Source organism: Artibeus jamaicensis, unplaced genomic scaffold (genome assembly GCF_021234435.1).
Source record: "Artibeus jamaicensis isolate MK-2021 breed Jamaican fruit bat unplaced genomic scaffold, CSHL_Jam_final contig_384, whole genome shotgun sequence".
Lineage (NCBI taxonomy): Eukaryota > Metazoa > Chordata > Mammalia > Chiroptera > Phyllostomidae > Artibeus > Artibeus jamaicensis.
The window spans coordinates 12,067,107-12,084,259 of NW_026521810.1; the positions used below are offsets into that span (position 1 = coordinate 12,067,107).

The 17,153-nt window shown below is 47.7% G+C and overlaps 1 protein-coding gene across 2 annotated transcripts in view; it reads left to right on the forward strand.

Moving 5' to 3' along the window:
- The window catches only part of MERTK (MER proto-oncogene, tyrosine kinase), a 91,428-nt gene that overhangs the window by 63,185 nt on the left and 11,090 nt on the right, over nt 1-17,153 (forward strand). For both annotated transcript variants that reach the window (XM_053664564.1, XM_053664565.1), the window contains exons 9-15: nt 5,385-5,538; nt 7,845-7,998; nt 10,836-10,921; nt 12,411-12,506; nt 13,395-13,475; nt 15,278-15,370; nt 16,424-16,542. In XM_053664564.1, the coding sequence (XP_053520539.1) occupies nt 5,385-5,538; nt 7,845-7,998; nt 10,836-10,921; nt 12,411-12,506; nt 13,395-13,475; nt 15,278-15,370; nt 16,424-16,542 (783 nt within the window). The remainder of the gene's footprint in view (nt 1-5,384; nt 5,539-7,844; nt 7,999-10,835; nt 10,922-12,410; nt 12,507-13,394; nt 13,476-15,277; nt 15,371-16,423; nt 16,543-17,153) is intronic.

Genomic DNA, 17,153 nt, shown 5'->3' on the forward strand with positions numbered 1-17,153 from the left:
CCCTCTGATACCATACTTGGTTATTACAATATTACTGACTATATTCCCTATGCTGTACCTTACAATCCCATGACTATCTGCAACTACCAATTTGTACTTCTTAATCCCTTCACCTTTTTCACCCATTCCCAATTCCCCTTCCACCTGGCAACCATCAGAATATCCCTGTACTTATGAATATGTTTCTGTTCTGCTTGTTCAGTTGTTTCACTTTTTAGATTTCACATAGTAGTGAAAAAGGACATTTATCTTCCTCTGTCGGACTTATTTCACTTAGTACGATTTTGTCTAAGTCCATCCACATTGTGGCAGATGGCAAGAGTTCACTCTTTTTCATGGCTGAGCCACACTCTACTGTGTACATGCTCCATTCCTTCCTTATCTGCTCATCTGTTGATGGAGACTTAGGTTGCTTCCATGTCTTGACTTGTACATGATGCTGCAACAAACATATGGATGTATATGCCTTTTTTAATTAGTGTTCTGGATTTCTCCAGGTAAGTGCCCTATTTTGCTGGGTACAATGAGCGCTTGTGTTTCTGTTTGCATTATACATGGATTATTATATTCATTATTATGTCATGTGTTATATGCATCCTTATTTTTCCCTCAAAAATTTGGGCAGAAAAGTGCACATTATACACAGCAAAATACAGGTACCCGGAAGTGGAATTGCTGAGGCCTTCTTTGTCTCTGTTTATATAGCCTTTGTTTTAAAGTCTGTTTTGTCTGGTATAAGTATTGCTACCCAAGCTCTTTTTTTGTTTGTTTCCACTTTGATGAAGTATCTTATTCCATCCCTTTACTTTTAGTCTTTGTGTGTCTTTCAGTCTAAACTATGTCTCTTGTAGCAGCATAGGTAAGGTGCTTGTTTTGTCATCCATTCAGCCTCCATGTGTTTTTTAATTAGAGCATTTTATCCATTTTCATTTAAAGTAAGTGGTGATAGATATGTATTTATTGCCATTTTATTTATATTTTTATCAGGTTTTTTTCTTCTTCTTAAAGAAGTCCCTTTAACATTTATATGATACTGGTTTGGTGGTGATGAACTACTTTAGCTTTTTCTTGTCTGAGAAGCTCTTTATCTTTCAGTGCTAAATGACAGCTTTGCTAGGTTAGTAATCTTGGTTGCAGGTTCTTGCTTTTTATCACTGTGAATATTTTGTGCCACTCTCTTCTGTCCTGAAAAAGGTTCTTTTGAGAACTCAGGTAACAGTCTTTTGGGAGCTCTCTTGAATGTAAGCTACTGCTTTTGTCTTGCTGCTTTTAGGATTCTCTCTTTGTCTTTAAACTTTTGCATTTTAATTATGATGTGTCTTGGTATAAGCCTCTTTGAGTTCATCTTGTTTGGGACTCTCTTCACTTGCTAGACTTGTCTGTTTATTTCCTTCACCAGGGCAAGGCCACTGTTTCCCATCATTATTTTTTCAAATAAATTTTCAATTTTTTGCTCTCTCTCTTCTTCTTCCAGCCTCCCCATGATGTGACTGTCGGTGCAGAGACAGGGTCGAAGTTGTCCCAGAGAGACTCTTTGTACTATCCTTATATTTTTGGACTCTTTTTTGTTTTTGCTGTTCTCATTGGGTATTTTCTCCTTTGTTATCTTCCAAATCTCTGATATGATCCTCTGCTTCATTTACTCCTCTGCTGATTTTCTGTAGTAATATATTCTTCTTTTTTAAAGATGTTACTTATTTTCAGAGAGAGGGAGGGAGAAAGAGAGGGCAAGAAACATCAGTGTGCAAGAGAAACATCAATCGGTTGCCTCTTACACACCCCCAACCAGGGACCTGGCCCACAAGCCAGGCATGTGCCCTGATTGGAAATCAAACCAGTGACCTTTGAGTTCACACTGCAGGCTGGCACTCAATCCACTGAGCCACACCAACCAGGACATAATATATTCTTCATTTCAGTTAGTGTATTCTTCACTTCTGACTGGTTTTCTTTTTATATCTTCTAGTTCTGTTTTTATGTTTCCTCTTTCTTAGTTGAAGTCCTCACTTGGTTCATCTATTCTTTCCCTACATTCCTTGAGCATCCTTAGAACCAGTATTTTGACCTTTGCATCTAGTAGATTGCTTGTCTCCATTTGGTATAGTTCTTTTTGTGGAGTTTTGTTCTTTGCTTTTATCTGAGCCATGTTTCTTTGTCTTCTCATTTTGGCAGCCTCCCTGGCGTTTGTTTCTATGGATCAGCTAACATGACAGAAACTTTTATCTGCTAGTCCTTCCCATTTGAATGTTGCTGTTCTTTGAGGCAATAAAAAAGGTCATATTCTTAAATACAGTTAAAAAGATAGGGTTGTGCTTTCTCACAGAGCTGAAGATTAAATTAAAGTCTTTTGAACACAAACACCACTGAGGTCACCCTCATGAACTAATGCCCACATGAGAAACAAGTCATTGTGTTTCAGAAGATGTGCTTTTACATCCCCCAGTAGGCCAGGTCCACATGTTTTATCCGTGAGTAAAGTTGTAATCAATGTCGTGCTGTATTTGAAATCGTTCTCGTATTTTAAGTCTGTGAGGATGTGGGCCTGTGTTGAAGAAAATGAAAGGCCGTAAATGAGAAACATGCAGCTGGCCCATGACGTGTGCCCACGACCAGACTGTGTCGCGCCAGGGACGCAGCCCCACCTTCTGCGCTTGGCACCTGACACTGCAGGGGTTGTGCACACAGCTCAGCTCCTACATGTGTGCGTTTTAATTTTTTTGTTGCTTTTAGACAGAGAAAGAGAAAGGGAGAGAGAAACACATCAGTTTTCTGTTCCACATATTTATGCATTCATTGGGCGATTGTTTTATGTGCCCTGACTGGGGGCCAGGGGTCAGGGGTCAAACCTGAAACCTGGGCATAACAGGATGATGCTCTAACCGACTGATCTACCCAGCCAGGACCGTGTATGTGATTACTAAATGGGTTTCCCTGTCAGCTTTCAGAATCAAAATTAAAATGATATTTGAGGACATGGATATGGTCACACCTCTCTTTACACATTTGGCATCAACACAGAAAGGATGGAAGACATTACTTTTTTAAAACAGTGATCATTTTAAAACAACATTGGAGGTTACCATTTAAGAATATTTTTAGAAAAAAATTGTTAAACCTCCACTAAAATGTTTATCATGTATCTTTCTAATTACTACTTCAAAATGTATTATAATTGCACTCCTAGGGTGAATAGTTTTTATGTCTTTTCAATATGTGTGGCCAGGAGGCGGTGCCTCGGTGCAGCCCGAGGGCAGCAGCTGTGAAGGGCGCCACGCCAGGCGCTGTGCATGGATTAGCTCTTTAGTTGTTTAAGGGGCAGGACAGGAAAATTAAAAAGTCACTTCTCTAGGTTTTCATAGTCAGGTACAGGCCCTGAGCCAGCTGGTATCATAAAGGGCTTTTACATTTATTTCCAAAAGGATAAATCTTTTTTTGTTAGGATTTCTCTCCTTCCAGAGATTTAATTCTTTCACAATTATGCATTTTTCTCTTACTTTGAGATAATTTCTCTCAGAAATGAGGTCTCATATTTGAGTGTAGACAAAGGTGCGGAGCCGGAAGAGACCTGTGCATCGGTGAGGCCGGGAGCTGTGCACCTGGGGAGCTGCCGGGGGCCAGTGCGGAGGCAGGCGTGGGGTCCTCGGCCGCCCACCTCACTCACTGCAGGGCAGCGGGGCCAGGGAGGTACGCTGCCTGATGCTCTCCTGTCCCCCCGCAAATTAGAGAGTGGCCGGGTAACCCAGAAGCAAAAGTGGGTTTGGGACAAACACGCTGCGAGCCAGCAGATAAGTCCTACGGATTTAACAGTGAACACAGACAACAGCGTTGCAGTGTAATCGCCACACCCGCCAAGGGACCGGGTCTTCATCATTACCCCACTAAAAGGAAAGGACAATTACGAGACGTGACAGAAGTGTTGACTGCGGCTAACACAACAGTAATTATGTAATCTGTGTTTCAAATCAACATGTTGTACATCTTAACTTCACCCAATTTACATGTTAAATATATTTTGACTTTAGACAAAAGCTGTTTGCCATAAATAAATGCTGTTTCTAAAACAGATATTGCCTGGATATCCCCCAGAGTTGTTAATTATTAATTTGTTCACTTAATTAAGAAACAAAAAAAAACCTATGGCAAGTCTTTCTGCAACAATAGAATCCAATGGGATAGAAAAACCAACAGTTTTTCAGTCTATGTTTTCCCTTATTGTCACTTGTCTGAGGCATTTCTGGGACCTGATGGTCACTGCCTGTCAGATACAGAGACAGTCTCTGGGGGCTGACCCGGGTTCCCCCCGGGCTACGAGATGGGACTGCCCTCTCCCTGGTCCCCCCTCTGTGATGGTTAGAAGTGACTGCACTTAACCCAGTGACCGGGGGAGAATGTTGCCCCCAAACCAGGCCCCTCTGTTCACAGGTGACCCGTGACATCTGTGCTCCACATGACAGGACAGCCTCCTTTCTCTCTGTGAAGTCAGATTTCCAAACCCATCCGGCCCCTGTCTGAAAAGCCAGCCCCAGGCACACAATTAGTTTCCTACCCAGAGACCAGCATTACAGTTGAGGTTTGGAAACAAAGGGTAGAGAGCTGTATAAACACTGAGTCCTGGTTACTTTTTTTCTTTCGTTTTTTTTTTTAGAGGGAGTAATAGGAAGGGAGAGAAACATGGATATGAGTGAGAAACATCAAATGGCTGCCTTCTGTAAATACCCAACCGGGGACCGAACCTGAAACCCAGGCATGTGCCCTGCCCGGGAATCGAACCCGTGAACCAACTGAGCCACCCTGGTGGCGCAGGTCCTGGTTACTTTTTCAGAAGTCATTTTCTTCTGTGTCATAACAGCACATGTTACTTGGCAGTGGCTTTCAAACACAATAATAAAACCACAGTTTTGAAAATTGGGCAAATTGGGCATTTATCACACTGGCAGAAAAAAAATAGTGTCAGTACCTTCCTCAGATTTTAGTCGGAATTCTTATACTTACAAGGAACAAGCCCACTCGCACTGGTCTGAGGGAGGCTGGCAGGCGACCGGTGTCGAGGTGCAGCCAGGCTCCTGGGCAGTGCTCTGTAAAAACCCTGGGGAGTCTGCAGCCAGTTGCTCGTGTCGCCAGGCTGCTCGGCTCCTGCCCTTGCAGAGGCGCCTCCACTGCCACTCTGAGTGCTGCACCCTCCCACCCCGGTGGCTGCCAGCCCAGCCTGCGTCCCTACACTTTTGTTCTGTTGGCTGTGGCCTGAGTGAGGGAGGGGATGGTGTGCAGCATGGCCACAGCCCCCGGATGTGGTGGGGTGACTTCCCTCAGGAGGGACTGTGGTGCAGCAGGTGACACACCCCAGGCAACGCCGTGTTTCATTTCCTTTCCTTGTTCGTCCCTAGAAAGAGCTGTTGGAAGAAGTCGGCCAGAATGGCAGCCGTGTGCAGATTCCTGTTCAAGTCCACAATGCCACGTGCACCGTGAGGATCGCCGCTGTCACCACAGGAGGGGTCGGACCTTTCAGTGCCCCAGTGAAAATATTCGTCCCTGTACATGGTGAGAGCCGGGCCCCCCAGGGGCTGCTGGAGCAGGTCCGCCTAGGCGGTGCACAGGTTGCCAGAGAGTGGGTGGCTGGGTTAAGACTGAAACATAAAGACCAAAGGCAATTTTTCCCACGGTAAAGAGAGTCGATAGGGTAACGCACCTCACCAACATGTGAGTCTTCCCAGTAGCATGACTGTGAATGCTTCTAACTTAGTAGGAGGATTGGTCCACTCATGTTACCTTATTTGACTTGGATTACTGAGTAGTTAAATGATGTATACTTAGTAAATGTTGGAAAGGCGGATACTTCATTCTCTAGATCTCTTTAATTGTCTCTTTCAAATTATTGCCCATTCAGGCCCCGGCCAGCGTGCTCCATGATTGCCCGATCCAGAACACACAGGGCGTCCTGCAGAAGCTGCCCTCAGACAGCCCTGGGCTCCCTGAGCTAAGTGTCCAGCGCTGCATGCCGGCTTCTCCATGTTGTTGGAGCATCCTTCGGCAAGGTGCCACCAAGTGGCCCCAGCGCTGTGCTCACCTGTATAGACAGGGGAAACAGCTCTGTTCTGACTGTGCTCTGGGTTTGGTTCTTTGATGTTAAACTGCCGTGACCGACTCCTTGCACAGACGTCTGTATCCGTGTGCCCTGGGCTTTCACAAGTCCTTGCAAACACGGCCTTTGTACTCGTAGCAGACAGGACTTGTGAGCAGACCAGTGGGTTCCCAGCAGTCTCTTCCAGTGACCCTCACACACCCTGTCCCTTCAGTGAAGAAGTGGAGCCATTTTACAGGTCCTGCAGCCCACAGGCTCTGTACCTGGGACCGTCAGTAACTGGTGATGGGGACACAAGGCTGGTCTGCCTGGTAGAAATTCAAAGACAATGACATTCTGATTCTAAACACACGGTTTTTTTAATCAGACTGAGATGACAGAGCTTTTGCCCTGGCTGCATGGCTCAGTTGGTTGGAGCGTCATCCTGTAACTGCAAGGGTTCGATTTCTGTTCAGGGCACATGCTCAGGTTGCCGGTTTGGTCCCCGCTTGGGGAGCCTACAAAAAGATCGGTGCCTCAGGAGGCACCAGTGTTTGTTTCCATTACGTTGGTGTTTTTCTTTCTCTCCCCCCCCCTCTTTCTGTCTCTAAAAGCAATGAAAAAATGTCCTCGGGTGAGGATTAAAACAAAAAGTTTTTAAAAAGATGACAGGGATTTTATCTTCACACATAATAAACTGTCCAGAATGATTAGAGGGCTTTGCCATAGTTGCAGTCGGTGCTTTGCATGATCCCAGTGTGCACACATTGCCCTTACCCCTTTGAGTTAACACCACACCTTAACAGTGTGTGAGCTACGGTGTATTAGCTGTGAGGACCGCGGGGAATGCCCGCTGCACCGCCAGCTCCACAGTCCACAAATCCACGTAAATAACGGGCCCATCACGACCTCGCCCAGTGAGCTGTGTCTCAAAGTCTGGTGCTGGCTGGTCACTGCACTTCTGTTACTCAGTTCACTCACATCTAAGGCATGTCACTGTGCTTCTGTCTCGTCTACAAGTGACAAACCCATGTGACCTCTTGCAAAACAGGGTAATTGAAAGAGGGAGCTAGCCAACAAGGATGAAAGTGTAGTAAAGAAAGGAGGAGTCTTGCAGCAAAATTTGGGTTCACTGTGTTTGGAATTATGGAAGAACCAGCTCACAGACCCTAGACGCACAGCCAGGGACTCAGACAAGGTGAGCTTACCCACCTGAATGGAGTGATCATGCCCCAAGGGACGGAGATGTCCCAGAGGAAGGCACGTCAACAGAGACCTTTCCAGGAAGGAACTCTCAGAGATGCTGCACAGCACTGAAAGCACGAAGGGTAAGATGTTGGAAGCGGATCCGCGCTGAGAACAGAGCATGACAATGCACAGGCACAGAAAGCAGATTCTGTCCACAGCATAAGTTATACGACTGGAAGGAGGCAAGCCCTGTTCACACTACTCTTGACTAGTGTTTACAGAGAAATAAACATTCCAGTTCTCAGTGTCCTAGCATTTTAGTCACAGTGTGCCAGCCAGTGTTAATCTGACTGTTTTCTCACTTCCCTGTATCTCTGTGGCTGACACAGTCACCGACTGGTTTCCAAGAGCACCCTGCGCAGTCTCGGCTTGCACTGCCACAGCGGGTCTGCCTGTGTTTGTGGATCACGGAATCCAGAGGGACTGGTTCCAAATAAAGCTCCTGACTCTCTGCCCTTCCCCGTGACAAGCCAGCGTTGTGTGTGTGTTCCGGATCCCAACGAGGTGTTCTGAATTGCCTTCATCGGTCTTTTCCCAGGGTGGGTAGATTTTGCCCCCTCGTCAACTCCAGCACCTGGCAACACAGACCCCGTGCTCATCGTCCTTGGCTGCTTCTTCGGAGTCGTTCTGATTGGGCTGCTTTTGTATGTTTCCCTGGCCATCAGAAAAAGAGTCCAGGAGACGTGGTTCGGGTAAGTGTGCCGGTAAAAATGTTCTGTTCGGTGTTATTGATGAGGCTGTTCTGCCAAGCGACAGTGCCTGTCCTGCTGGGCCAGCCGCTCAGTGTCCCAGCTGGGCGCCCTGTCCTGTGCTCCCCCTGGGCAGGCAGTGTCCTCACAAAGCTGGTGCTGCAGCGGCAGCCAGCAGGGAGAGCCGGCCTGGAGGGCTCACTGGCAGAGAAGGCCGTGACGGGCCTTCACTAACCAAACTCAGTTGCTGTTAAGTAAGGACTTTTTTTAGAAGTCTTTAAATGATCCTAACCATTAACAAAAATCAAATAGATGCATGTGCAAACAAAATACTAGGAGAAGCTCACCAAAGCATTAGCAGTTCTGTGTTTTCTGGTTTTTTCCTGTTTTCTGTGCTTCTGTCTTGTCTACAAGTGACGAACCCATGTGACATCTTGCAAAAATGGGTAATTGAAAGAGGGAGCTGGCCAACAAAGACAAAAGTATAGTAAAGAAAGGAGGAGTTTCGCAGCAAAATTCAGGTTGAACGTGTGTGGAATTATGGAAGAAATAGCTCACAGACTTTAGATACACATGCTACACATTTTCTGTAATGATCAGTTATTTATTCTTCCAATAGAGAAAAACTGTATATTTTCACAATCAAATTTATGAGAAGCTCTTTTCTTATTTTCTGTACGTGTGGCTTTGACAGCCAAGCAGCAGCTGGGTGTCAGGAGCACTGAGGAGCCCCAGCACAGCAGCCCAGGCACACAGGCTGCGCGTGTCGGGGTCGTTCCCGGAACCCAGCCTCCCACTGCAGGCCTGTGTGGAGAGCTTGGGTTTCCGTGAGATGCAGTTTGTCCCTCTCGGGGTGAAGGGGGTGTTTTGTAAAAGAGGCAAGTCATTGACACCTCGGAGTGGGACCGGATGAGGGAGGGCAGGAGCTATGTAGCCCCTCCCCCGGCTCCACAGCCTTAGCACAAGGCATTCCCCCAGAATCTCCCAGGGACACGGAGGCTGGGCTGTCCTCTGCGTGTGTCCATCTCAGTCTTGTGGTCAGGTACCCGCTGTGCTTAACAACTCTACCTTGTAATGAGTATATCTTGGTATGTAAATTCTAAAAGCGACGATTTTAAAGACGTGGAGAAAATCTAACTCACATCCTGAGTTGACTAAAGTACACCCCAGAGTCTGTAGTTTGGGGATCAGAGACCCTCTGCAGCGAGTGCAGGAGTGGCTTGCTGAAGGCCTGCAAGGTGCTGGGCACTGGGATGGCCTGGGGCATGTGGTGGACAAAGCAGGCACCGTTCCTGGCACTGCTCATGGGACTCCCGTTAGCAGGGAATCAGGCAGTCATCACACAACTTAATGTCAAATGGCAGCCGTGAAAAATTCTATGTAAAGGGACCTTATGCGTACACAGCAGCAGATTGATTGCATTAAGAAAGGCAGGAAAGGCCTCCCTGCAGAGCTGACACCTGAGGTAAAAGCAGGAGAAAGCGAAAGTGTTGATTGGGTGAGAGGGAGAGGAAGAGCATTTCAGCCCGAAAGGACAGCACATGTAAAGGCCCTGTGGTGCTGGGAGTCCGGCCCACAGAGGGACCGCACCAGGATGCAGAATGTGACGCCCAGGGTCTGGTGTTCATTCTGTCCCTTAGACGAGTCTTTTAATGTATCCAGGCTTCCATTGTGTTACCCCACTCTAACTGGTCTCCAAGGTTATCATCAGTTTTCTCGCTGCGAGACATTCAGACACAGTCATTCATGGAGAGGCACCAAGTCAAAGAGGTTGGTGTCCTCAAAAACAGTGGCCGCATGCGGTTTGTGTCATCAAGGTGGCATACATCCTTGTCGCCGAGGAAGCAATGACTAAAATAGAAGGATGCGTGGACACATTTGCTCAGGCTCCTCAAAGGCAGGCTCAGTAAAGACAGAGCCTTCGGGATATCGGTCGGGGCTGCCGTGGGGGGCCTGAGCCCGGGGGCCGGGTGGGGGCCCCTGGACACACACTCGAGGAATCTGGAGAGGTGGGCGCAGAAGCAGAGGGTGCCGCTTTGTTGTCGAGGCTTAGCCAAGCGTTCAGGAGCTGCGTGCGGCCGTGCCGCCCTGCCCAGCTGTGGAAACTCAGTACCATTTTGCTCCTTCTGAAGTCTTCCCTTAGGCACCCTCTGTTCTTGCTTTCCTTTAGCAGGAAATGCTTTTAGACCACTACCTGTTGTAAAAATATATATTTTTTAATGTTATTTCTTTTTAAAGAGAGGGGAAGGGAGGGATAAAGAGTGGGAGAGGAACAACAATGTGTGGTTGCTTCTCACACACCCCCTAATGGGTTCCTGGCCCATGACCCAGGCATGTGCCCCAACTGGGAATCAGACCAGTGACCCTTTGGTTCGCAGGCCAGCACTCAATCCACCGAGCCACACCAGCCGGGTACATGTTATAAAAATATTTTGATTCTGGTTTGAAAATACATGGAAGACAAAGTGCTAGAATGAGATTTTACCCACAACACAATGCAAACTATCACGTTCATAGGAATAAACTCAATAGATGTTCAGGAACTTTGTGGGGTAAAATTAGCAACCTTTCCCAAAAAATGCAGAAGACGACTTTAGTAAATGGGAAATGAGTAGCATGCGTATGGATGGGAAGGCTCAGTTTTGTTTGAGAGTGGGCTTTTTCCCCCAGTTAGCCATAAATTCGGTATAATCACCACCTGACGGCTGCAGGGTTGTTGATAACCCGTGGCAAGCTGATTGAAACATGTGGGTCAAAGAGCAAATGAGCCGGGAGAGCCCAGACAGGGGGCCAGCGCCTGCTGCGGTGGGAACTCGAGCTGTCTGTGTTCCGTCACCCAGGAACGCCTTCACGGGGGAGGATTTGGAACTGGTCGTCAGTTACACGGCAAAGAAGTCCTTCTCTCGGCGAGCCGTCCAACTCACCTGTAAGCTGACCTTCGTTTCCCTTTTTTGATAAAAGTTAGAATAGTTGAGAGCGAAGAAAGAAAAACAAATTCAGTGACAGATACCTCACAAAAGCCAAAGGAGTCGAAGAACGGATATTTTTAATGTGCACCACGCCTTCAGCAAGCAGCAAGGCCATGGTTGGACCTGGCCCTGTGCTTCACTTACCGGCCGATTTACTGGAAATGAGGGGTGAAGTAGCCGGGGTGAAGGCCTCCAAGTGCCGTGAAATGTGGGGGGCGAAGGAACTCCTGGGTGATGGGAGATGTGTGTATCGATCAGGGATTTCAAGAAAACAGCAAAACATGTCACAGTTTCAGAGCTTGTTATTTTTTGTTTTTGCTGGCACTCAAGTCGGAGAACAATTTGCTAAGACACTTTGTACGGATAGTGGTTTGAGTTCTGCTGCTTCAGAGTGGGCACTCTCCTAGTTGAAGGGGGAATAAACAGATCATTGTATGTTCTCGGGTAATTTCAGAGGCTGTGTAGAAAGTATGACTTTCAAATGGAAACTTCTGTGTGTTTGGCAGAACAGCCGCAACAACAAGCCAGATATAGGAATGATGAAATACAGGTTGCAATGAAAGAAACACTCATGTAATATAGAATGTTACAGTTTCCTTACTTTTCTAATCTAGAAGTTTTGGCTTTTAGATGTTCGTATATTTTTAAAAAGTCTTAATTTAGACCAATTTATTTCCTTAATTGGAGGACCACTTGGGTAAAGTATTTTCACTAATAGCTAAAGTGTCCAGATTATCCGCATTTTATTCTTCTGTGAAAGCTGTGTGCATTGCCTGCTGGGGCACAAACTGAGTCCTTTGCCAGGTAGCCTTCAAACGGGTCTCCCTCCCCTGGGCCACCACGCTCACTGACGGCACTTGCTGCTGGTGCTGCACACCCACGCTCGTTGCACCAGGTCTTGTTCTCCAGTCCTCCCAGTACTCGGTGCAGCACCGTCCGTGTTGGCACGAGGGGCTCCACGTGCCGAGCGTGAGCAGGAGCTCCTGCTCTGGGTTTCCTGTGGCTTCTGAGCCGCCTGCCCCGGCAGGGAGGATGGGAGGGGCCTGGTGGCTCCTTTGTGCCCCGTCCTTGGGATATAACAGTAAATACTGCGCTGGAAAAATCTATTGACTTCTCTGTCACCCTCCTGGTCTCAGGGGAGAACCTACCCAACAGGAATGGGGTGTCCAGCTGCTGACAGTACACACCGGAAGGAGGACTATGGTTCAGATTTTTGTGGTCCCTCAGAATTAATCCTGTCCCGAAGGGCTCATTTTACTCGCTTTAATCATAGCAGAATTAAGTGTGGTATTTTATCACTGGCCATTTGCAGGGAGGTGGTGAGATTTGTGGGGCATAAAATGGGAAAAGTGTTTAGCTATTTTATGGACTCTGTATACAGTCTGAATTATGTTCACATGGAAAAGGAAACACTGACAACTCACATGTCCCCTGTCACTTTTATAGTACGAAGCTTGGGAGTCAGCGAGGAGCTGCAGAATAAGCTGGAAGATGTCGTGATTGACAGGAACCTTCTAATTCTTGGAAAAATTCTGGGCGAAGGTAAAGCAGTTTCATTCTTTTAACAGACGGGGTAAGAAAGCAGTTCACAGTAATTTTTTTAAAACTCAGGGTCCAGCACAGATAACACCCCTCCTCCGAGAGCTGGTAATCCATACCAGATCTTTTAGTGCAAAATCACTGGCATGGAATTCTGTGACACAACCACATCACACGAGCAGCCCGCGGGACATTTTAGGTGCGATGTTCAAGTTGCTGTGGACCTCATGCGAGGCGTGGACGCGTACCCTGCCAGCCACACGCGATGGTGTGAGCGTCACCTCTGCTGGACCCCGTGCGCATTATTAAACAAGAAATATTTTGTGGCCCTGATAATACGAGTAGTCCATTTTATCATTTAAAATGATAAAGTAGTGCTTTTGAAACTAAGATTTGGCCCATGAGTGGGGCTCCGCAGTGTCTGGCCCAGAGCAGGCCCCGAAAACGCGAACTCCCCGCCTCCACCAAAAAGGCACGGGATTCACGGGGGGGTTGCTCTCTCGTTTACATTTACTCCTCTCATTGTGGAGTTTGTGATTGCTGGCACCTTCCTAGTTCAGGAGGAAAACACATTTAATTTGTCAACCCGATATTAGGATGAATGGTGATAGTGTTCAGAGTTTCTACTTTGTGAATTTTGAAAACATTTTTTTGTGTTGTCCTGTAACAAAGTGAACTGAGCTAAGTCCACACCAACACAGTGGTGACAAGCAGGACGTCACTGCCTGGCCCGTGCCCTGGTTTGCAAGTGTGGGTGGCCCGGCAGCTCTTCCCAGCCACTGTGTGCGGGGCCCTCGGGCCACAGGAGAACCGCGGCCCTAGCACCGTGGTGTTTCACTGGGCAGGGGGGGTTTCACACGAGGCCCACACAGGTGTCGCTTGGCTTCACAGGAGAGTTTGGGTCTGTGATGGAAGGAAGTCTTAGTCAACAAGACGGGACCTCCCAGAAAGTGGCTGTGAAGACCATGAAGTGTGAGTTATCACCCATCAAACCATCCTTCTGGGTGTGGGCAGCCGCTGCACAGTCTGGGGCTCCGTGAAGCCAGGCTGGAGTTCATGGTTTGCAATCGGGTCACCCATGGGTCGGAGGGCCACTCAGGGGCCTGCCTCGTAACCGTTACTCTAACGAGCTCTTCATACCTGCACTGTATAGTTGTCACCCTCAAGGCCATGACATGCCATTCATTTTATCTCGTTCATGACTCCAGGTAAGGTGGGCATCTCCGGGCAGGCCTGATGTGGTGGCAGCAGGTGGCCCCGTGAGTGTCGTGGTTCCACTCGTCAGCTGTTCAGCTGCGCACCCATAAAGCGGACCTCAGTCGTGTGGCGTGTTCCCTGAGCCCCGCATGGAGCCACACTCAGCACTGGTCCTGCCTTGCATTTTTGCCCTGGGACCCCTCCCCCCAGTGTGTCCCCAGGGAGGCTCCTTCCATCGTCCCCACTTTACTTAGGGGACCCGGTCAGAGGAGCTGAGCCTGGGACCTGTTTTGTCCTGCTTTGACTCTGCTGTTCTTCAACTTAATTAGAATAACTTGCATTCAAGTTGGATTCATGCCAATTATCAAAGCTCGAAAGACTGGTCTCCGGCCTCTAATTGTGGGCTTCTCTGCATTTGCCTGGGTGCTGGCCGCTGGGCGAGGGGTTTGCAGGCAGACCCGCCTCTTGCTCCACCTGTTTCATTTGCAGCAAAGGCTAAAGGTGAGGACTAAGTGGCAGGCATTTTGCAGGTCGATAGAATTATTTTTTATATTTTTTAAACTTTATTTTTATAAGAAGAGTAATATATATACTAAACCCATTGAATGTACTGACACTTCTAGACGCTCTCAAGTAATTGTAGTTAATCCTTGGACCCTGTTGAAGCAGACTCCCTAAGGCATACCTGGCTTCAGGTGTGTTTTGTTTAGTTTTAATTTCTCACCGTTTAAACATTTCTCACCGTTTCTGATTTCAGTGGCTTTAAGTGCATTCACGTTGCTGTGCAGCCACCAACACCTTAAGCTTCCGAACTTCGTCTTGCAAAACTGCAGCTCAGTTCCTTAAACAGCTCGGCCCCAGGGCCCCAGCACAGCCCCTTCTACTTCTGTCTGTGAAGTCGACTTGTCTGCCTGCCTTGTACACATGTGGTCACACGCTGCGTGTCCTCTTGTCGCTGACTTACGTCACTTAGCATAGACTTTTAAATGTCTCTCTTCAGTTGGATTAACTCCAGAAACTTGGTGTGAAAGTGTATCCAGTTCCCAAGGCAGCACTGAGCAAGCAGACTTGCATGGCGCAGAGAGGGGGGCACATGTTCCTTCTTCTTTTAAGGCCAGACTGGTTGCAACAGATCAATCGGATTTGCTTACGATTTTAAAAACTAATACACTTTAATTTTTGGAGCAGCGTTGGGTTTATAGAAACACTGGACAGCAAGTACAGAGTCCCCGTTACCCTCCCCATACACAGCCCTCCTGTGTTAACACCTTGCACTAGCGTGGTATGTTTTTACAGTTGAAGAACCTGCATGCAAACATGAGTGACCGAAGTTATACTAGGGTTCACTCTGTGTTGTACATCCTGTGGGTTTGGCAAGTACATAATGTCACGGGTCACAGTGCCCTGCAGTCGTCTCACCCCGTGTCCCCACGCCCAGCCCCTGACAGCCACTCATCTGTTTGCTGTTGCTGTGTTTTGTCTTCCCCAGTTTTACTTTTAGAGAACAAAATTACTGTTGCCCCTCCCCTTCGCCGAGCACATTATTCGTGCCTGAGATTTCCCATTTCTCCTTTCAGTGGACAGCTTTTCTCAGCGAGAGATTGAGGAGTTCCTCAGTGAGGCCGCCTGCATGAAAGACTTCAGCCACCCAAACGTCATCCGGCTCCTAGGTACCTCGAGAGAGGCAGGGCTGGGGCCAGGGGGCCCTGTGCATCCACTCTGCACCCGGGGGAACCTGGCATAACCCAAAGTGATTTATAACATGGAGCTTTTCACCCCAATGGCTTCTCCTTACAGTCACACTTTTGGAGGCTGATGGTAAAATGGTAAAAATGGGACTGGATTTAATGTCAGGATTTACCTTTTAGCACCACTAGCTACAAAACACAGAAGGGGAGGTCAGGTTCCTGTGCTTGCTGTGTAAGCAACACGCCGTTCCAAGAGCAAGAGAAGCCTAAAAATAAGGGGATATTCTGACGACGTATGTTTGTTCTCCTGCAATTTAATAAGCACTAACTTCTTTGGGGAACTTTCAAAGTGTCTTTGACACTTAAGGGAGATGTGAATACTAATGTTTGGATACAATATTATGTCAAAGAAACTACTGTTACTCGTTTGCAGCTATTGACTTCAGCAGACCGAGAACAATCATGCTTTGTAATTGCACCAAAATGTGCCAGACCGGCTTTGCAAGCCTGGTATCAGGTGACAGACAGGCTCTAGGTCTGGAATTCCACAGTAAACAGGTTGCAGCTTTCCCTCTGTAGAACCGTTAAAACTTGAGAGTGGATTTTGTCTAATGGCCCTCAAAGTATTTTTCATCGTTTTAAGCATTTGGTTTCAGTGCACGTCTTCATGCAATTAAGTATTTAACTCACACGAGGAACTGGTTTGCTCCTGAACTCTAATGCAGTCAGTCACTGCCCCTCACTTGGACTCAGTACAAAGAGAACCCAGGTTTCTAGGCAGCCATACTTGTTACACCTTAATTTTTGAGAGCTCTCTTGCAAAGATTGGCACTAATCTGAAAGATAAAAAACACCAAGATATGGACTCAGTGCGTGTTCCAGATTCTGGAACGCGGCGTGTGAGTATGAGCACGTACTGTTTCTTTGCTGTTCACTGGGCAGCACGTGGTTTCAATTTGGCCCGCGCTACTGCCGTGGTTTCTCTGGCCGCTGCTGACAAGGGCTCTTTGTAACTAACTCTGCTCTTAATTTCAGGTGTTTGTATAGAAACGGGCTCTCAAGGCACCCCAAAGCCCATGGTGATTTTACCCTTTATGAAATACGGGGACCTGCACACCTATTTACTTTACTCCCGACTGGAGGTGGGATCAAAGGTAATTCACTACCAGGCGCATGGCCTCTGGGCATGTCTCAGCCGAGACAAGGCCTGGACAACCTCAGAGTCCAACCCGGAAAATAAAGGAGGGAAGGCGAGGACTTTGGCCTTTGTTTGGTGCCCACTGTACACCCCGGAGTTTGAAATGGGGTGTCCACCCTCACAGCGGGCCTGCTCCCAGGTCCTGTCATTCCCGTTTGTGGGGGGAGGGGCAGCTGGGAGCGCAGTCTATCAGAGCGCTATCAGCGTGGCCTGCTTCTTTTGAAGTCACCTCTTTTTCACTTGTTCACCCTGAAGTCGCTGGGTGCCGGGCCCAACTCAGTTTTCAGAGGGCAGGTGCCCTGAGCTGTGGGTCAGAGACTGGGAGGGTGAACTCACCCCGCCCGTCTCTCTCTTCATCCTGAGCCCCTCTGTCTGCAGAATCCCCGTGGGGGTTGCTGAAGCTTTATGGTAATTCTTAAGATCGCATAGTGAGATTCCCCCAGATTCATTCTACTTTCCAGAATTGTTCCAGCTGTTCCAGTTGTGTTGCCCTTCCACACGATCTCAGAGGCAGCTTGTCTGTGCCAGCTGGATGTGCTGCTGTCTCTCACATCCTTTTGAACAAAG